We start from the raw sequence: 21,960 nt of genomic DNA, 5'->3' as shown, positions 1-21,960 counted from the left end.
TTTAATTACGAAATTTTTTGTATATACCTATCGTCGTAATTAAATTTCACACAACTATAACTATCCTCTATCATTTCCTTTATTAATCTATATTACGACAGCTCGTAAATAAGAGATCGATTGACAATTGATTAAACACGCATTAGGCGCAGGCGTAACACGAATTTATCAACAACCAGAGATATTGATGAAAAAGCAGAGACGACATTGGAAAAGAGTCTGATGGGTGCCATCAGATTCTTTTCGCACGTCGCGTAAATGCTTTATTGTTCAGAATGAAATAAAGTCAAGTTGTGGACGCGTAAAAGGAAGAGTTCGCGACAACTCTCGGGACCTGCGAAACGGTGAATTTTTCGATGCGTGTCACGAATTTGCCGGGGTAACCCTAAACGCGCATCCCGCGGCGGTATTGCGCGCACGATGGCTCGGTACTTTTATGGGATATTATTCGTCGCGTGTGCAATAAAATTTCTATGGTATCCTAAAAATAAAAAAAAATAAAAAAAATAAAATACCGATCCCGCGCGCAGCAGCCACCGCTATAGAGAAGATACTTGATGTTCCATGCATGACGCGAGCGCGCGCCTCTCTCTCTCCGCGGTGAAACTCGCTGGTTTTACATACAAAGCGGCATCGCCGCTGTCACCGTCATTGCCCCGACCTACCGCGCGAAGGAAAGAATTAATTATCGCGAGACTCGGATGCTCGTGCGCGCGAACGTGTATATTTATTTAAAAATACTTAAAGACCGAAACTATCGTTAAAATCAGGAACTGTACAACTCTTCGAGAACTACAGAATTTCACGGTAGAAATCGATTTTTTTTTAACTTGAGTTTCCAGCGGGAAGTTAGCACCTCATATTTTCAAATATTATTTTTATCGAGAAGATCGTCGAAACGATCGTTCGTTCGCTCGGGGTTCGAAACTCCCGGTTCCGATCCTCGTTCGCAGGCGAGATTCACATCACACTCGTCTACGCGCAAAACTTCTCGACAGGCAAAAAGACACGAGAAACGCGAAGCAAGCGAGACACGATCTCGCGCTAACGTAACGCGACTACGGTATATACGACGAATTCGGGAAGAGCGTGTGGCGTCCCTTTTTCAGAAAAACCGAGCGAAATAATTGATATAAATAATAACCGACCGTCCATCAAAAGTACAGTCCTTGGCGTTTATTTATACGCCGAGCTGATTTTCGACAAATAAAAAAAGAAGTAGTTGCGACTCACGTATCGTTGAACCAGAAGTCCCCGCTCGAAGTCCGCCATTTGCAATGCCCGAAGAGGAGTAGGTAGATTTCGTTGTCGCCGCCTCCGAACGTCGCAAGACCCATTAATCGCGATCACCGTGGAGTCTGGACCATCAGGGCACTCGAGACGATCGCCCGTCGCTCAATTCGACACTCCCGACACACGTTCGCACGCGAGATTCACATCCGACGGACAAAAAGACGCGACAAGCGCGTAGCGGCCGCGATTCGCCGCCGGAGCCGTGCCGCTACGCGATCGGAATGAATCTAGCCGTTAAAAATCGGAAGGAGGGGAGGGGGGGATGCGTTCGTCAAGCGTTCACGCCGCGAGCGACGCGGGCGCCGGCTTCATTGAATACGAGCCTTAAGTACGCAAAAACGAATAAATTCGAAAAATGAGTTATATATGTATATACCAGCTGAATCGAAATAACGCTTTAATGTACTAAAGACGGATCGATTCACTTTTGTATAACGTTGATAAAACACTCGTATGAATTTCGACAGGCGAACGTCGAGAGACACATTGATCGTACGGGAAAGCGAAAAAAGTGTACGCATTGTCTCGAGACGAGACAAACTTCCGACTCCCAAATTCACTTGCGTATGAAACACGGAAATTTTCAAGCCCGATGTACGCAACGATGGTAGACACGTTACTCCGACGCGAGGTTCTCGGTGTTCTCGCATTCTCGGCGAGCAAAGAGACACGAATTTGCCATTCGCTTGCGTTAAATGGAACTAAAACTTGTTAAATCCGCTGTGTTCTATGCGATAGATCAATTAATTTAAAGCCACCCACCATTTACACTGAGAAACACGTTAATGGTCGATCGTACGAATTTACACACACACACACACACACACACGCGCGCGCACTGAGAAGATCGCCCGTCGTTCGACACCTCCATTTCCGACGCTCGTTCGCACACAAGATTCACGATCGAGGGTTTGGAGAACGCGAGAAACGCGCGGAGCGAGCTGAACACAGCCTCGAGCCACGAGTTCGTACTAATACTGTCGCGAGCTCGCGACTGTGGCAATAGGGCCAATAGGAAAATTTTTGAACAAGTGGGGGAGTGGGGGAAGCTACGCCGCGTCAACCGTCTTCCAGGAATTTAGCCGCGAGCCTCGAGCGCAAAAAACGTAAACAACCTCGGCGAGCAAGCGGAGCAAGCGGCAGTAAGTAATTGCGACCAAATGCGACGGCTCGCGAGCGACACTTTTTAAGCTCCGCGTTCGATCTCTCCCTACGAAGTAACAAGTAAATGGGAACTTTTTCGGCGCGACGACGAGTGCGACGAGAGGTACGCGAAACGTGTGATTATTCGCGACTAACATCAGCGCGCCGATATGTCGCTCCCGCGCGATTGTAACGAGAAATTCACATACGAGTGTTTTATCAACGTTATACAAAAGTGAATCGATCCGTCTTTAGTACATTAAAGCGTTATTTCGATTTAGCTGTATACATATTATGTATAACTCATTTTTCGAGTTTATTCGTTTTCGCGTACTTAGTATATGGCTCGTATTCAATGAAGCGGCGCGGCGCCGCTCGCGGCGTGAACGCTCGACGAACGCATCCCCCCCCCCTCCTCCCGATTTTTAACGGCTAGATTCATTCCGATCGCGTAGCGGCACGGCTCCGGCGGCGAATCGCGGCCGCTACGCGCTTGTCGCGTCTTTTTGTCCGTCGGATGTGAATCTCGCGTGCGAACGTGTGTCGGGAGTGTCGAATTGAGCGACGGGCCGGGGCGATCGTCTCGAGTGCCCTGATGGTCCAGACTCCACGGTGATCGCGATTAATGGGTCTTGCGACGTTCGGAGGCGGCGGCAACGAAATCTACTCCTCTTCGGGCATTGCAAATGGCGGACTTCGAGCGGGGACTTCTGGGGTTCAACGATACGTGAGTGGCAATTACTTCTTTTTATTTGTCGAAAATGAGCTCGGCGTACATAAATGTACGCCAAGGGCTGTACTTTTTTGTGGACGTCGCGATCTCGTTATTCTTGATTATTTCGCCCGGCTGTTCTGAAAAGGGACATTCTCGCCCCGCTCCCCGCGCTCTTCCCAAATTTTTCGCGTATACCGTGCGACTCCGAAATCGTGTCGCGTCCGCTCCGCGTTTCTCATGACTTTTCGATCGCCCGTCGGTGGCGTCGGTCGATTCGACGTACTTATTTGTTGATAATTTTGAGTCGCAAATATGCACAATAATATATTCGCGGACATAATATAATGATATATATTACAATATGGGGGTAATTCATATTTAATGACATTTGTTGTTTAATCGTATAGCTCAAATTTTTGTTTTACCGAACCTTTTTTTATGCGTATGTATTATTATTATTATGCATGGATATTTCTATACAACGATAGCGTTAGCGTTTTCTTCGATGGATGATTTATCGCATCGATTACCTTTATCGATTACTTCGTCGCACGTCATCGGTAACTTATTCGCAAAGTTGATGTACAACCAGGTATACGGGAGAAAACATGGAACACGTAACGAAAACTTCTTTGAAAATCTTTTCAAAGTTTTACATAAATACACTCTCTTGCGCCGACGAGCCGATCGCGAAAGTAAACAAAAAGTATAACGCTTCTCTCGCTGCTTTTTATACATTAAGTTAACTGCAGGAAAGCTCCAGCAATATTGGTTAGCGCGAGCTTTTAAAAAAAGTTAATCTTTCTTTTTCATCTCTTCATTACAGTAAGTGATTATATCCAGTGATTACATCCACAATTTACATTTAAAAAGCTATAAAAATTAATTTCTAATTTATTAATTAATATTTATAATGTTATTAATTGAGAAAGACTAGAAAATTTTTATATAAATCTTTTGCTAGCGGGGTCGTTTATTCAATTTTCAAAATTAATACAAGGCAATAATTAACAATAAATTTTGTTTCTATTTTCGGGGGAGTCCGTATTAATAGTATCGTAATTCGCGAGTTATTTCAATAATTCTAATTAACGCTCGGCCTCACCGAGGTAATCGATATCGGCAAATTGAAACATCGGAGAGCGGTGAAGGAAAGCCTTCGATAACATTTTTGTTGGAGGAATAAAAATTATATTAATTAAAGAATTTCCCGCTCGCGCGTGATTTCGCGGTCATTTCGTACAACCGTGCGAGGAGCGACATCGATAATCGCTTTACTTACCGGGAATATCGGGAGAACGGCTTCGACGGCGCGGGCGACGCGAGACGCGACAGAGACGGGGATCGTCTCGGGGATCGTGCGAGACATCGCGCTGGATTAAAGGCGATTCGCTTCGGATTCCGTCGCACTCTACCGCCTCCGTTTCTCCGCTTTCGCGCGGAGGCGGGTCTATCGTCTTATCCGTGAAAGCAGCGGGTATTCTCGTAAAGATATGCGAGACGGTAAACACCGGTTTTCGGTAATGCTGGCTCACGCGCAACGATAATCGCTCGATTAAATCTATGATCCGTATTATGACCCAAACATACACGCGTATATATATGCGTGCATATATTTTGAAGAATGCGCGATGATATGTGTACATATGTGCAAATATACTTTTATTTATCTATGAATTTTTTTATCAACTTTATATCGACATTTTTCTCATAAGAAAATGATTTGACGACATATTTATTATTGATATTTTTTAATCTCTGATTTTAAATAGAATAATAAAGAATGAGGTATTTCAAGATAATAATCTTTGCTTGATGCAAATACGATAAAAGTGTCTTGAAATACGTAACTCATCCTTTATTATTTATTTAAATTATCCGATATGTGTGTGTGTATGCTGTTTGCTATTTATAATATTTATATAACTAGAACAACAAATTACTGCACTGATAGTACGTCATTTGTTTTTTTCTCGACCTTTATATATATATATATCCTTTGATTTTTTCTCGTCAGCTGGAAATTTCTTGTTGTACGAGTTCTCTTCTTTAATCCGGAGAAGTGCGTTCTAGTTTCCAGAGCGTGCATTTCCGCGGCGCGAATATCATACTTTGTCTTACTCCTCAACTTGACGAAATTATAGAGCCGCGAGAACTTAAATTACATTAACGCGAAAGAGATTTATGTGTGAAGGAAAATACGACAAAAAGGGTATTATATAACTGTTTGATTATAAGAAATTGTTCTGGGAGAAATATTTTGCGATAAGACATTTGAAAAAAATATGTATTATGCGCACAATTGAGGAACGTACTCTAATCGTAAAATAGAAATATGTCTGTGCAAATGAGAAAGAGCGATTCACATGAGACTGAGCTTGGGATTAATTATCGTGTTGCAAATTATCGTTATTTCGGTCGATGCGCCGCCTGACGTTTGACGTTCGGAGAGGAATAACGAGTCGTGGATTGCGTGATTCTTCGGGACAAAGCGTCGCGTCGCGGCGCTTTCATCTCGTCCGGGCCGGGCTTTTTGCACGTGACGTTCAAAAACCTCTTAAAATGCAGGCGACACTTTAATCGAATCACCGAGAGCGGTGTGCCGCAGACGTGCGGCGATTGCCGGAACGGCCTGCACCTGCGCGACGGTTGAATGGCGTTTTTGGACGTATGAAAGAACAGTTTGCGGCGCACGCGGTTCAATTTGTTCTTTACCGTCCACCTTTGATAATCCCGGCGACGATTGCATACTCGCGATAAGATGAAGCGCACGAGTAAAACGAGAAATTCTCGCTTTGCACTAACTGCATATTATATCACTATATCAGATATCAGCGACTCTATTTATTCCCCTTGATAATGTATTATTGCGTACTTTTGTGTTACTTTTATTTCGTGAAAGTCCGAAGAGAATTTTTAAAGATTTATCGATAAGAATTTAATCTACCATCAAATTTTGCAAATTTTACGTGTGGCTTGAGTAAAGTTCAAAAATATTATTTATGAATATGATTTTTTATTAAAAGATACGTAGAGGAATTTTTTCAAAGGGATGCCTGATAAGAGTTTTTCTGGAATAAAAAAATTTAACGTAAAAGAGAGAATAGTAAGATTTTTATTTTTTATTCTGGTTGCCTGTGAAACACCACGTTAACGGCTACAAGAATTTGTTAGTCTTGTGTAAAAATCCATTGAAAAACCGGACGAGAGCACGAGGCAATTCAATCTTTCCCGTTCATTTTCACGCTTTGACACGCCGACCATATTCGCGATGCTTAAAACGCTCTTCTTAAGAGATGCTCGACGTTTCAATGGAATCACGATGAATATCGTACAGGATCTAGCAGAATGCTTCACGCGATTGTGGTGTACGAAACCGACTGGCGTGCAGCCGGATAATTTGTAGATGGACCAAACCAAAAGTAGGTCTCAATGTTAATTCCTTCCCTAACTTTTGTCAACCGAAGAAAGTTTAGTAAAATAAGTAATAATCGTGATACTCGTGTTACTATTTTAAGCAAAAGAAAGAAAATCTATTTATTCGGTCTCAATAAAATAGAAAAATAAGAAATATAATTTGGTAAAGATCAAGAAGTAAAAATGTGTCAGGAAATGAAAATATAATTATAATCGCAACAAATCAATAATATTGGTAATATAAATGAACAATTTTACAGAAAATCTTAATCTTTTATACGGAGCGCATATCGCGCTATCTTCTCGTATTCAAGTTAATGAACTTTCGCGAGGCATCTTTTTATATTTTCGCGCTCACGCCGCGCCGGTAGAATTTTAAAAATACACGCCCGAAGTAGCGTGCTTTGTCGGAAGTGTACGCTGAGAAAATTTTATGAATAATTGTATAATATCTTGTTTAAACGAGGAAGTTACGCTATCGCGTAATCGCGACACGCGATAATGAAAATTTTCAGTGCCAGGTTTTACACTTCTCGTCGCTACTCGTTGTATACGTTCGCCGTTAATTCATCCTGATAAAATTATAGATAACACTTAACTTCGTGTTTTTCGACCACTCTATATGTTATACAATAACAAAACTCTTCGCGTATTCCGGGCGCACGAAACCTTTCGTGACTTGGAATAAGAATGGACTGGATAAAAACTGGTCGTATAACTTCTCGCTTTATCCGTCGTTAGGTTTTAATTTTGAAACTAGCACGAGGTTCACCGCGCTGTCTTAGATATTCTGAAACTCCGAGATTCATTATATACGACGTTATGATTATGTGAAAGAGTTGTAACTCAAAAATTTTTCCATTGCTGCTTTTTTAATTCGGCGTTCTGAATTATCAGCGTGACAATGATGACGCATATAGTGCCGATACTTTGCAGAGAAGAATATTCAGCTTTTAATCCATATGCAAACTAAACCAATTACAACTTGAAATTAACGCTAATTTAACCTTTCGACTCCCATGCTGATTTTCCTCGATATAAGCTCCCAAATGGGACGAATGGCTCTCGTCCCGAGTAAATAAATTATATCTTTTTGAAAATTGTATCTATTATGTATTTATTTGTCTGAAATAAAAATTTATAGCTTAAAAATGAATCACGAAAATCCATAAAAATTATTAAAAATTTTTGTCAAAGTTATTCTAAAATATCGAAAGGCTCGCCTCGCTTGGAAGTCGAAAAGTTAATAAAAAATGACAATAGAATATTTGTGAAGTTCGAAAGTTTGTTGAGAAATCGCTTCGCACGTCAACGGATAACCTTGTAAAAAAAACAAGTCCAAAGAGAAACCGCAGATTTTTTTGTTTCTTCTTATCGGCGAAAAGCGTATCGCCGGGACTGTTTTCGGTCTTGGATGTCTTCACTGTGCCTACAGCCATGTCGCGCCCGGCCGCCCGCTCTGCGTTTCTCACGCTTTTCGCCGATAGAAAGTCTCGCGCGTATAAATTAATGACGGATGTACTTAATTGTAATAATGACAATAATTCTTTCTTTAAGTTCTATTGTTTCAAGTTTAATTCGCTTGAAAAATAATTGAAATTATTCGCGATCTCGCCAAACTTTATTGAATTCAAATATGGTTTGCGCACGTACCGTTACCACCGCTAACGCAGTGCAACTCTCCTTTAATCCGTTCCTGGGTAATTTCATATGCCAACTCTCTGTAAACCAACTCTGATGGCACCGCGGCCGGGGTCGGTTGCGACTTTCGACTTTGGTTCGCGTCGATCTCATCGAGGGAACATTTGTAGAGCGAGGGAAGTGATTGCGGCCACCCGAGAGTCGGACCGCAACGTCAGTCCGTAACTACTCGCGGATCCCGGAAAAGGGCTTTCTCTTTACATCCCTTCCCCGTTCCTCTTTCTCCCTCTCTCTTCGCTATCCTCTACCAACAGTTAAGACTGTTTATTCGAAGCGTCACGTCGCGGCGTCGGTATACTTCGAAACGAGGGCAAGTGAGGTGGAACGAGTTTTGAGGGCGAGATAAACGGGAGAAAGGGGACGAAACAGGGGACGAGGAAGTAGAAGATTAGGAGAGTGTGTGGAGATCGTGAATCACCACGAGAAGAGCCGCAGAACCCTCTTCGTGTTGGTGGGGTTGTTAACGTCGGATGGCGAAGTTACAGATTGCCGCGAAAAAGAGTACATCGTTTCGCCCCCTTCTTTGCTCCGCTCCATCTGGATCGCTCGGATCGGACGGCCATTCCAGAAACATGCGATATACGTCGGGGTGTCCATTTCTCTTTACGGCCATCGGGCCACGATCACTCTTATACGAGGAGGCTTCGAGAAAAGTCCACGAACAAATCTCTTGCAAATCTCATGCGATCACGCATTCATATGATACTGTTATCATTTTTTATCAGTCGTTCTACGACTTGAGGATCCGGGTGATAAAAAATATTATCGTGAGTTTTCGAAATCTTCTCTCCATCAAAATTGGTTGCTATTTTTTTAAATGTTAAATATCTTGGTAGAATACACAAAATCTTAAATCAAAACTTCAAACAAAGTTTATTTGCGGTTAATTGGAAAATAAGCTTAATATCGACTAAAACTTTTTTCTTTTAGGCTGTCTTAGTATTTTTAACGAATTATTTAAATTTGAGGGATTCGTTTAAGTTTAACGTATTAATGTCACAATTGCTCGGTAAAGTTTACTTCGGTTTCACGTAGCCTGTACGTGTGTAACGCGAAGGCGATGGCGGGGTTTTATACGGCGTATCGGCCCTAAATTAAATCACGTCGATCTCGCGCGAGTATCAGGTAAAAAGCGCTTACACCGCAATCGCTGTCCGTGTCGGCGATATTAAAAATAATGGCGTGCGCACGAAGGTGCAGCCTGCAGTATCGAAGCACGCGGCAGCGCGCAGCGGGACGTTGCTGACACGCGCGGGATTTAACGACGTTTCGAAAAATTCCGTGACCCATTGATCCCACGTTACTGGCTTGTCGCACGTCCCATCTACGTGGCGTCGAAAGTATCGCCGTTTTATCGGTCAGTCAGTAAATTCTTTCACGCCGCCGTGTGCACCAGCCAACGGCGGTGCGTTATATCGCAATGGACGTATCGCGATAACTCAAAAATCCCGGGGATCCGGATTCTCTCTCTCTCTCTCTCTCTCTCTCTCTCTCTTTTTCGCATTGGCGTGCCTCGTAGAATAAACTATCCCTGCGTCGCGACGCCTCATGGACCGCGATTGTTCGTACTTGATCATGCGGCGTCGGCGTCCGAGTGGGTTGTCCGAACACAACGACTCCTCTCGAGCTGAAAAATTCGAAATCTGTGAAAGCTCTTTATATTCTTTAGACATCTCGTGGACTTTCAATCTACTTTAGTTAGATTTGCGAAAAAATTTTCGATGTTTTATAGGAATTGTGATTTATCTTTATAAGCAATTTTATATATATAGAGAAAGTATATATTATACAAATAATATAAATATTACAGATTTTCCTCGAGCTTTCTTGGTCTAAGGTTTTTTTTCGCTCTTTTTATCTTCACTTTACAATAATTATATATATCGTGTTATAAAAACGCTTGATCCAATTGCTTTTGCTTCGCTTTTCTCTTCCTGTCTGATTTTATTCTAAGTAAGTTGAAAGGTCCAATTAACGGCGGAACTGGCGTGCGAGGAGGCGGTTTCGCGATATCCACCGCTATCGATCGTTACGTCGATGCGTCCCAGCTGGTTACAAAGTGCTCGCGCACTCGGAATAATGTGAATTTGCGTTTCCGACGCCATCCCGGAATATCAGCCATGCCACAGTGCGTTTTAAGTGAATCCTCTCTTTCGCGTCGGGAAAGCTCGACACGTGTCCCCGTTCTTTCCCGTCACCCATCGCGCATCGGGAAACGAAGCCAATTGGGATTGGATCTGTGAAAAATCCGAAGGAATTTCGCGAACGCGTCCGGTGGAATTTATAGATGATTTAAATAGCACTCCAACTCGCATCCATCCCTTGTCATATCCGCTTCAACTTCCGTCGCAATTGTGGAGATTCTAGCAAAAATGTTACGAGCGTAGTATGCAAAAATAAATAACGATACATAATAATGTTGAAATATAGGTTTCCTTTCGCGTTAATTTTACTTTTTACATTTTATTTTTATATTTTTATTCAACATTTTAAAATAATTTTTTATATGCATATAAGAGGACTTTATAAACTTATCACAGAAGAATTCGCTCGTCCGATATATTTATGATTTGAATATTTTTCCACTCGATATGCAACGCGTTCACTTCTCGTAGCTTAACACCCCGCCAACGCGATTTTGTTTTATCGCTCACTTCTTGAACGTCCGTCGAACCACGATAATCGCCATTCCTCAGAATGTGCGCCTCGATCAAGGAGAACTTTCAGGTCACTCTATCGAATTACTTATATAGGGTGTTTTTTCAGTCGATCCCTTCATCCGGAAAAGGGTCGCGGGAATTAAGGGCGTTTATCTTCGTCTAAAAGATTGAGTCACTCAGGAGAAATTTTCGTGGACCAATCGACGCTTACGTGCGCCTCGTAAATCTCCAGTGAAATCATTTTCGCTTTTCCTATAGGCTCGCGTATCAAATTATTCCGTTGTTTTCGGTCGTCAAGTTTCTGCTGCTCCGCTGAAACCCTGTCGGTGTGTATATATACGCGTTATCGTTGTGTCTAAGAAATCAACGAAAACTAGTTCTGACTTGTCAAAACTACTGCAAGCCGGATGCTACTTGTTAGAAACGGTTTTATTCAGCTGAATTATCAACGAACTATCTCAGTCAAAAAGTTGGAATCAAAATTCGAAACGTATTAGGAAAAGTTGATTGAAAATATACATTGCAAATATATATAATATGATAGAAAAATATTTTCTTTACATATAATTGAATTAGTTTCTTTCTAAATAAAATTTCTTTTTCTCATGAGACGTTCTGTAACTAGTAAAATATATTATAAAAATATATCAATAATATGCTTATCTCTTGACATTTTAATAGCGCAAAATTTACTTGTTGCTTATGTATGTGGCTAACAAGTTTATATTTTATTATATAAAAGATAATTAATTAAAGAAAGTTTTTACTAAACACATCACTTTAAGCGTATAACGATTATCTCAAGCCGTTCAGATGTGCAATTACGTACATTCATAGTAATATATTTTAAGTAACTATCGGACCAAGTGCATCAGCTGCGGATAGCATTCGCATGATTAACTAAATCTTCTTTTTATCCGCGTAATGGGAGGCGAGAGGAAGAGAGAGAAAGAGGGCGAGTCGCGACCAACTTTAGTAAATCAAGGCAGTCGCACAGCCATGAATTATGATCTACAATCTAAATTAATTTCGCCCGTCATGCATTAATCCTCGAGAGAGAACTCCCGCGCTTTTTCAACTCTCCGCGCTCGCCTCCACCGCGTTTGAAGTCCTCGCCACAAATCAAAAATTTCGTTTACCTCGCGAAAAGTCCCCTTGATGAAGCCCGTCGCCAGTCCGAGCTGGTCCAGAAGTTAATGTCAAAAGAGCCCGGCGTGCCGACTACCAAGTCCGTCTCATTTCGGAGCCGGCAAAAACACGATATTGGCGCACGGTCGCGCGATGAAGAGCGATCGAGAAAAACGGCTGGGACGCGAAGGTGGAAACGGCCGCGCGGGACCGGACAATGGCTTTTCCGAGGTGTGAATTACCGAGGTGAGACTCCACACACACACACACACATAAATGCCAAAGGCGTATTTGTACACGTATTCGCGCGCGTAAACTCAAGGGAGACGAGAAGACGGAAATGTGAAGGAGGAATAAAACGCCATCCCAATCCACTAGAACACCAGAAGAATTAGCGAGCGAGAATAAGGGTTCCGGAAGGCAGCAGAGTCGGACGAGGGTGCAATAAGCTTGCTTCGGAGATAATATCTTTCCCCTTTCTCCCCCTTTCTCTCTCTCTCTCTTTCTCTCGTGTATATTATTAGGCCGGTCTTCCGGGTTGAGTGTCCGCTTCGCGCCCCATTTTTCTTCTCTTTATTTCCGTCACTCTTGTCTGAATTTTACGAATCTCTCCCTTTCTCTCTTTCCCTCTCTCTTTTCTTCTCGCTTTTGACCTTCTTCATCTTCTTTCAATAAGCGACATGACTTCCTTCCTCCGACTTCTGCCGCTTTTCTCGCTCCCGTTTCTTCCGCGCAACCCTCATTTCTGATGCCTTTCTCCCTCGATCCTGGCTCGTCCCCCTTGCGCCTATATATACACGCCGTCCCAAACTTGAATCCAATTTTCCACATCACATCCCGCAAAAGTTACTCCGCGGTGCTCGGCGGGGCAGGAAGCAACGCGACGCACGGCTCTCGCACGAAAGAACGACGGAACATTTTTATTTTTTCTTTTCTTCTCTCTTCTCTCTTTCTTCTCCATCTCCTTCTGCATGCTCCTCCCTCGTGCCGTCCGAAGTAAAACAATTTCGGAACATATTGCCCGAATACGGCTGCGATCTCACCCTTACAACACCCCCCGCGTTTTTCCCACTTCACCGTCGCCGGGCACGCCCGTTGCTATGTCGTCCCGCTTATTCGACCCTCATGGAGGGTGTAATAACGCGTGTACCACCACTGTGTTGCTCTTTCCCAGTTCCCTTGTTTTCGTCCTTTGTCGTCCTTGCACTGCCGTTTCGCGCATTTCGACACGCATGAAACTTCCTGGGAGAAAAATCACTAAACAACTTGGCAAATTAGAATTGGTCGTAAAATTAGTGACTTAATTCATTTTTTTTTGATAAATTAGCAATTTGCCGCATACCAGAAAATTTAGCACACAATGAAATAAGAAATCTGAATAAGTATCATTAATATTTTATATGTGTAATAGATATACAGAGTGTCTGATAATAAAGTAACATCGCTCATTCGCAGATTTTTATTAATTCTTGTTGTTTATTACGAAAATTGCAAAACGGTAAAAGACTTTTTATTTATATAGTTTAATCCGTTCTATACCTAATTACGAGCGGTGTTATATTTAATATCAGATACCCTGTAGATTTAAATCATTCACGATTGAGTTTTAGAGCGATGAACAAAATAGAAAGAAATAACAATTTCTAAAGATCTATTCAAAATTATTCACTCCATCACTATTAATTAAAGCAATGCAATAATTAATTTGGACCGCAGCGACGTCCGACAAAGGAACCCGAGAATTCTGTCTGTCATCTAGTTTCTAGAATTAGGCACAAACCATGTAAATATGGTAAGCATAATAGAAACTTCGTGACGTGGCCAGAAACTGTATCTCAAATATTACACAACTGGCAGCGTAATTACGAATGGCGAAGGGCAGGAGAGGAGTAACCAGTCGGGATGCGTTAAATTTCTAATGGCTACAATTCAGTGGCAAGCGAATTTGTATGACAGACAGAGAATGCATATTATACTTGACGAATATGAGAGAAAGAATTGCAACGCGCGCTGATTAGATTCCTAAATTGAATATTACAAAAACAAAAATAATTATTTCGTGTATTGTAGATATTTGCTCGTATTTCCTTACTGCCATCCTAAAAATAACGGATGCTGCGCGTTGACAAATTTATATACAAAATATCTTTATTGAACATTTTGTAACGTACTCTATTTCTGTCTATACTGTGTCCGACGCGACGCGAACAGATATATCTGACAGCGTCGCATTACGCGTTTCCGGGCTAATGGACTGTATTTCTTGCTGCTGTATTGTCGTCCGTAATATTCGGCGCTGTGTGAAAGTTCAGCATTTTCGATTTAAAATAATCGCGACATGGCCGGAATTCATTTCGCGTTAAATCCTGCAAAATCGGTGCATTTAATGCACACTGTTACGTGAGATTTCACAGTTATTGTACGCTATCGACAATCAAAGGGGGGAAAAACGGGAAATTATTGTATTTTAATTCCGTTCTCGAAACATATATTATTTGTAAAACATTATTTTAAAATCTCCCGGTGTGATACGCAAAGATAACGAAGAAATCCAGACATTAACCGACACAGATAATACAGAAGCGTTACGAAATTTAATCTTGATGCAATCGTTTGCCTAACGGTCGTCAGTAAATTTTAACATGACGGATAATTTAATAATGTAAATAAATCCTATAAATTGTGGATTGAAATCTCATGGATTAAAATTTCATGGATTAAAATAAATCATTAAATGTAATGATCTCTCGTAAATTAGTATCTATCTGTCCACTAATAACCAATATCGGCAGTCGTAATATAATATATTTGTGTTGTCACCGCGATTGACGGCCAAATAATTTTTCCTTCGAGTGATTGCGTGTAAATGGTTCACGGGAAATCCTCTGAAAACGCGGGTTTTCAGCGCGAACATGCTCGGGTAGCGTCGCAAATGATTAACACCGGCTCGTTAAAATGACAGCAGTTCATCGGGGTTGTTCTCCCAGGGGTCAGTCAATCCTCTCGGTCACCACGGCGCGCAGAGTGTAGTTTGCAAAATGGCTGTCGCCGTGGAATATAAATTAATTTGTTAAAGTCTTTATGCCGGGGCGCCCGGGACAAACCACCAGAGGCGCTAACGCACAAATAATCTCGTTGGCACCCTCGGGACGACACACAGTTCGCTCTCAACCTCGGCAGGGTATTAAAACTTACGTCGGTGTTTTTATTTACGTTAAAATTTACATGGAAATTGTCCGCCGTGTCTGCCGCGCGGAGCGGTAGCGAAGACGGGGAAAGGCGAATGGTAGCCGCCAGACAATTAAAACAAAACGCGAGTTGATGAATGTATAAATCGCAATATTTTTGATATATTCTGCATGAAACGAATTATAAGATTTAAGCTCATTTTGCAGTAGTAGAATATTGTAGATTCTAACAAAATAAAAATATTTAAAAAGACGTATATTGAAGTGTAGCGGGAGGTCTTTTTGTATTATGTCGGTAGATATAATGCTGATATAACATGTGGGCGCACAAAGTGCTCATCGATATCCTTTCAAGCCCGAGGTAAATAAAGGAAATAAATTTATACGGAATCTCGGTAACAAGCGCGTTACCTTCGTGTCTGTATCGAGCTGTTTGGAGCATCGGCCAGGATAGAAGCGGATTGCGAGGACTCCAAAAGAAGAGGCGCCGTAGACCGTACGGAGAGAGAAGCGATAATTAGTTCGTTAGGGGTGCTTTGATGCACCGACCTGACTAACCAATCTAAACGCGCAAGACCCTCGACTTGTTTCGCGTTGTAAACGTCTGTATTGGCCGAATCTAATTTGCTTCCGCCGCTTCAAAGGCAAAAATGCATAAGTAACACCGAAAGTCAGAACCAGAGGGTATTTGCGAATGAGATTTTTCTACAACTCTTCGCGATAATGATTCAGAATAATATAATGACAAGTATGTTATACATTATTCTCGAACAGAAATTTATACATTTAACGTTAAATGATATAATTGAAGATAATAATTTTAGAAACATATTCAATTAAATTTTATATTTTTATTTTATATCCGTTTTTATAAATTTTACTAAAATTAATGTAAGTTCTCTCTCTCTCTCTCGTGGTCGATTTTATTTCATATTAATTTTAATTTTATTTTAATTATGTATTTCTTTAAAGCTAAAATTAAAATGTTCATAGATTAACACTAATGAGTGATTATTTTCAATTTCGTATACCCTATCTTTGCTATATATGTATATATTTAAAATTGTTGCTTCTATCGCGGATCATTGATTGTTCTGTTATTGTCAAAATACGTCAACAGCAAATCTGGTATAATACTATAATAGCGATGCACTTTCGGAAAATGTTCGCTCGTTACTCCTGACTCCACGCTGTGACTCGAGTATCGCCACGCGCGTCATTTTTAACGCCAATCTTCGTTGATCGTCTGAGTTTCTGAGGTAATGCCAGCCGTCTGCACGCTCTTATCGTGTGTATATCATCTTACAACCACGTCAGTTATGAATGACGCTCTATTAAGTTTCGTGGCACAAGGTTACGGTGAGGAGCAACGCGAGAAAAAGGAGTACGTTATCGGTGGTTAACGCATTGCACCAAGAATGGTAGCGAAAATCTCATGAAAAAGCAAATACTTCATTAACGGATTGTAAAGAGACAATTTTGAGTGAAAAATGGTCAGAATGAAGTAAAGATGTTTTAAAATTAGAGTTAACAAAACAAATAATATACGCATAATTTTGTATAATTTATTGATTTATTTAAATCTTTGAATATAATTTAATAAATCGATAAATTATTGACCATTACATTAAGAGCAAATTAATTACCTCGCTCTTGTTTAATTGCAAATAAAACCTCTTCTACTTCAGTATAAAAATTTTTTATCTTAAAATTAGTCGTAGAATTTATCGATAAAATACATGCATTTTTCTTTGTTCGGATATCCTGTATTGGCTTGCGAGGTTATCGAGGTCTCGATAAAGGATACAGATCGATAATTACGTGGTTCGCGCAACGTTAGCTTCGTTATACTAACGAAATATTAATGGGGGACTCCCTATCGCGCGCGGTATTTTTAATAATTTATTATCCGGATTAGAGCCGTCGTAATTTTTTAGTTTACCGTTGTTACCAATCTGCACGATCGCATGCCCGATAGCCCATGCATATGGTCATAGTCCACTGGAACGAGGAACGAGATCCTATACAGTATATCTATATATATATCGGAACGCGCGTGCATAACACACTCCATTTGCATTTATTATAATGCTGGCCAGTACGCACGCGTTATTATAACGTAAACTGTTACCTTAATCGGGCTCCATTAATTCGATACGTATGTAGTTAAATTATTTTCTTAGTAATCCCATTAATGGTTGATTAACGGGGCGATTGCACACATTTTCACTTTAATCACTTAAGAAAGATTATAACGAGATATCTCTTGATATTTTAAAATAATAATATCACTTGACATTGGTTTTCTGTATCAGTAATTAAAAGAAATTAAGAACGTATTGTTAAATGTAATTATAACGAATGGTTGAAAGAGATAGATATTATCCTATCCACGAGATTTACGGCGTAAAGTTCTGTCAGCGCATCGATAGCCCACTTTACGACGTAATACCTAATCGGTATACCGCTTGTTGCGGGCTTGAGTTATTTAACCGTAACACGGCGAAGCACTTTGTAATGGGAAGTATTCGCGCGAAGCTTTGCGGACGGAGGTGAAAGAACTCGTTACTTTCCTTTATACGTAACCATCGGGAACGTCATGCGCGAGTTCGTAAGTGGTTCGGGGCCCGGAAAGCTTCTCGGGAGGGTTATGCCACTGGCTGGTACACGAGCACGTTCGCGCAATAACGGTAATCGCCTCAATAAGTATCTACCCTTTCCACCGGCCAGCGAGAACACTCTTCGAAGTGGATTACCTTTTATTCCCGGCCGAAAAGTCACGATACCGCGGAGATACAATGCATTAACGCCGTTGAATCGCCGATTATCAGACTACCATATTCACGTGCGAGCAGTAGCTACGTTTATTCGCGCCTCAAGTGAGAATTTTAATATCCGAAAATCCACCGATGCTTTTTATGTTTGACAGCAGATGACTTTATCTGCTTTGTTTTATTAGTATACATTTATTGGTAAACACATACTAAAATATTTTACAAATATTATACGACAGAAAAATAATCAAACAATTATGTCATTATTAAGGTACAGGAAAGGATGTTTAATTTTAAATCAATGGAATAATAAAATATGCGAGAGGCGTTGTACGCTATTAATCGTATAAGATATTAAGAATTAATTTCTGATAAGTCGCGAGGTGAATATAAAATTAAACGATTCACATTTCTGAGCGACAGTGTTCTAATTACAGTAGAGCGATATAAGGAATAATACTGGCGAGACTATGGAATAGATAATTAAACAGATTCTGGTTAGCGTCCGACGCTCCCAGTTAATTAAGTGCGAATAGAGATGAAGTTTAAATGAGAAAAGCGTTGAAGCATTCGTAATCTCGAATGGAAGCGTGTTTTGGAGCAAGCACGTATATGCTGTTAGCAAGGGTTGAATTAAAAGTGCCACTTATTATTGCATAAAAAGTTCCGCGCTATCGCGCTAAAAAGCCCGGGGCGGTTTTTAATGTATTTTCAGATACGAATCTTTTGAAAAGAAAGAAGAATTTTACGCTCGCGGCAAGTCGGAGATAAGCCACGGAGAATCGAGTAAACCTTTGATATAAAATATCCAAGATCTTGAAGGGACCTTGTGAAACAGTCTTCAGAGGTATAGAAATTAAAAAGCGCCTTGTGAATTAAGCAAACGCTTTTGATAGCAAATGCATTTTATACGGACTATTCTCTTCAATTTAAAGCTCATAATAATTCATATCAGACAAATGTTGTTCGAAACTCATTGTAAAATTTTATTGTGAAAATTGTCATTTATAAATGTCTGTTTTTTAAGGAAAATTGCCGCATTCAGAGAAGTATATTTCTCATAAAAATTTAGTTGGTAAATTAATTTTTATACAATTCTTATGAAGATATCAGAACTTGTTCATTTTTCTAGCAACGTTTATTGGAAGATTGGAACAATATTTTTCCAAATTGCGCGGTAATAAGCGTCATATGAAAATTCCTCTTTTGTAAAGTTCCCTATTGCGGTTGCCTCACTATGCACGCGCTCTTTGCTCTCTGATCTTGTTCCACCTTTTATTTTAGCCCAAGAAGAGACGAGAATCTTTCCCCCGCAATGTCTAAATTATGCCAGCAAAATATTTGCATCGAGAAATACTTGCTCCCGAGGGAAATTCGAAAAACCGAAATTGACGATACACCAAACTCTGTACGCGCATTAATCTGTTTTAAATAGTATTATTAATCAAAATAAAATAATTCTCTAATTTTACGTAAACTATAACAAAATAAATTAGTGAGCATTATAAAATTTCAGATAAAAATTCCCTAATAAAAATGTAATACATTTTATATCACATAATAATTTTCACTAGAGATATAATCAAACAATAGAAACATGTCTCTTTACTCGGCTTATATAATTATATTATTATTTATATTTCTCCAATAGTATATACCCTCGGCGCTCTGTTACATTAAAACTCCATCATTAATCCACGTGCTTTCGAGACGAAACCCCTCGCGTTACTCGCATCCCTCGCGCGCTGGAGTCTAAACAACCCATCTTAGCGCAAAGCTACGCTAAATTGCGGGAAGAGAGAATCTCACGGAAGAGAAGGACAAAAGGGATAAAGAGAGACGGAGAAAGGGAGGGAGCAAGGAGGAGAAGGATCGTCGCAAGGGATGTACATATCGGGCATGACGCCATCGTCGTCGTCGTTCCGTCTGCACCTCTCTCGTATGCGAGAAGCGAGCGAGATTACCTCGCGCGACGCGAGCGAGCAAATATTGGCTCTTATTCGAGTCGGTTATACGGTGCTTACGTACCCACGGGTTTTCTCCGCGCGTTTCCACCTACCCTATCTCGCGCGCCTGTCGCACCGCCACCGCCGCGCGCCGTTCCAGTCCCCGACGTCGCGCCCTGCCGCCATCCCTCACGCGCGGATATCTACACCGCTCCTGTCTGCTCCTTGTATTTTTGGCTCCGCGAGAAATTCGACGTTTCTGTCGGTCCGGGTCAACTCTCGCGAGACGCGCGATTTATCGCCCGGGCGTTTCGGTCGCTCGTAAATCATTCGCTATCAAAGATCCGCTTTCGCTTACGAGATATTTGTAAGAAATAATATTTGTAATATCTCGCGAGAGAAATAAATGGCTTTTATAGAAGCGCGCGCTTTCTCTCCGCTCGCGAGGAGATCTCTCGTCGCGAGGAGAGCGCTCCGACTTTTATAAACTGGGTAAAATCCGATGCATTTCTCGCGCAGCGTGCACGGCTTACCGGATATTTCGGGAATAAGCTGAACACTTTGAAAAATCGCGAAGAACGGCAAGAGCAGGCGTCTCGCAAATGGAACATATAATTCAAGTCAAGGACGCGTCACTGCTTGATGTAATGCGATGAAAGCTACTTTTCGCGAGTCTATATCTTTGAATCATCCGGCTTTGGAAATTATTACGCTTATTGCCATTATCTGGCTGTCTGCGCAGAGAGAATTAATCGATGATCGTTCAACCGTGGGGCCATAAAGTGTGCCGACTGTCGAAGTAATAATGTAATCGTTGCGGAAATTAACTAGATGCTTTCAGATTACACAACAGTATGACGGATCAGTGATGAAGGTGGGTATAACTAATCTATTGATTGGCAAAAGCGGTCATGTAATTAGCGTACAGCGGGTGATTATCTTTGAATGGCGCACAAATAAGCGCCCATCAGTCAGCTATAGCGCGATCGAGTACGTGAATATGATAAGATCGATTAATTCAATGGAATATGCCAATACCAATCTATGACAGCAGTCACGTTCATCAACTTTATGACAATCTCTTGATGGTCTACCCAGAAGAAAGGGAAAAATTGTCGGATTAAACATATATATGCATTGCAGCGATGCTGTCGCAGAGATGGTTTAAAAGAAAAGAATGTCTCTAAATATTACTGAACCGTTTTTAATTACACGATACCCCCTCCCCCCAGCTGTAACGAGTATCACGTTAATTTTAATTTAATATGAAAACTAACGAACGATGCGCGAGAATCAATATTTTTGTTTACCGATGAAAAACTAACAGACGTGCAACGATTCAATAATACTGGAATCCAAATAAAGGGTAAAATAACTGTCGCAAAATGTCTCATGTATTTGCATATTGTTGCAACGAAACCTAAATATTATTCGCGAAACTCGAAAGATTTTCTTCCGGCCTGGTGAAACAAAAAGCCGCCGTATCTTCAAACTGTCGAATTATGTAACGATTTACATTTGTTGCTTTTTGTAAGATGTCTTGCTGAGCAGACTTATGCTTTATTACAACTTCGTCAACAACGTCAATGAATGAAACACAAAAAAAAAAGAAATAATGTTTAATACAAACGATATAACAGAATATATATAGAGAAACGACGTTTGAAATTTAACGTTTTGCATAATTTGATGGCTTGTCGTTTAAATAAAGCGCCGAACACGAAATTTGAAACATTCCAGTCTTTTTTTCCATATAACTTGAAATATCTTTGGTATTTAATTAGCTTTCGCTTCCACTCTTCCATTCAGGATCGATGATTTATCAACGTCATTTATTAATCTCGCGCTTTCGCACGCGATTCACGTCGCCCGTCGACCTCTTATTCGGAGTTTTTGCGAACAGCACCCGGGCGGAAGTGCCGGCAGAATTTTCCGGCAAGTATAATACGCGTTTATGACGCGAGGGGGAAAACCGCGAGGTGCGCCACGAATCAT

The 21,960-nt window shown here is 40.9% G+C and overlaps 1 protein-coding gene and 1 long non-coding RNA gene across 7 annotated transcripts in view; one reads left to right on the top strand and one right to left on the bottom strand.

The window, feature by feature from the left end:
* The window catches only part of LOC143903865 (uncharacterized), a 49,909-nt gene extending 47,640 nt beyond the window's left edge, over window positions 1–2,269 (bottom strand). For 2 of the 5 annotated variants that reach the window (XM_077417872.1, XM_077417875.1), the window contains exon 1: window positions 1,234–2,249. In XM_077417872.1, the coding sequence (XP_077273998.1) occupies window positions 1,234–1,272 (39 nt within the window). In that variant the 5' untranslated portion in view covers window positions 1,273–2,249. Of the gene's footprint in view, window positions 1–1,233 lie in introns of all 5 variants that reach the window. The other 3 variants (XM_077417873.1, XM_077417874.1, XM_077417871.1) reach the window with 3 other exon arrangements.
* A 155-nt stretch (window positions 2,270–2,424) lies between these two features.
* LOC143903870 (uncharacterized) overlaps window positions 2,425–21,960 on the top strand; it is a 313,718-nt gene continuing 294,182 nt past the window's right edge. For both annotated transcript variants that reach the window (XR_013258816.1, XR_013258817.1), the window contains exon 1: window positions 2,425–3,163. This is a non-coding gene — a long non-coding RNA (uncharacterized LOC143903870). The remainder of the gene's footprint in view (window positions 3,164–21,960) is intronic.

The sequence above is a fragment of the Temnothorax americanus genome, unplaced genomic scaffold, assembly GCF_048541705.1.
Source record: "Temnothorax americanus isolate GAGA-0224 unplaced genomic scaffold, ASM4854170v1 Scaffold5, whole genome shotgun sequence".
NCBI classification, from domain to species: Eukaryota; Metazoa; Arthropoda; class Insecta; order Hymenoptera; family Formicidae; genus Temnothorax; species Temnothorax americanus.
This window is presented reverse-complemented; position numbering and strand designations above follow the sequence as displayed.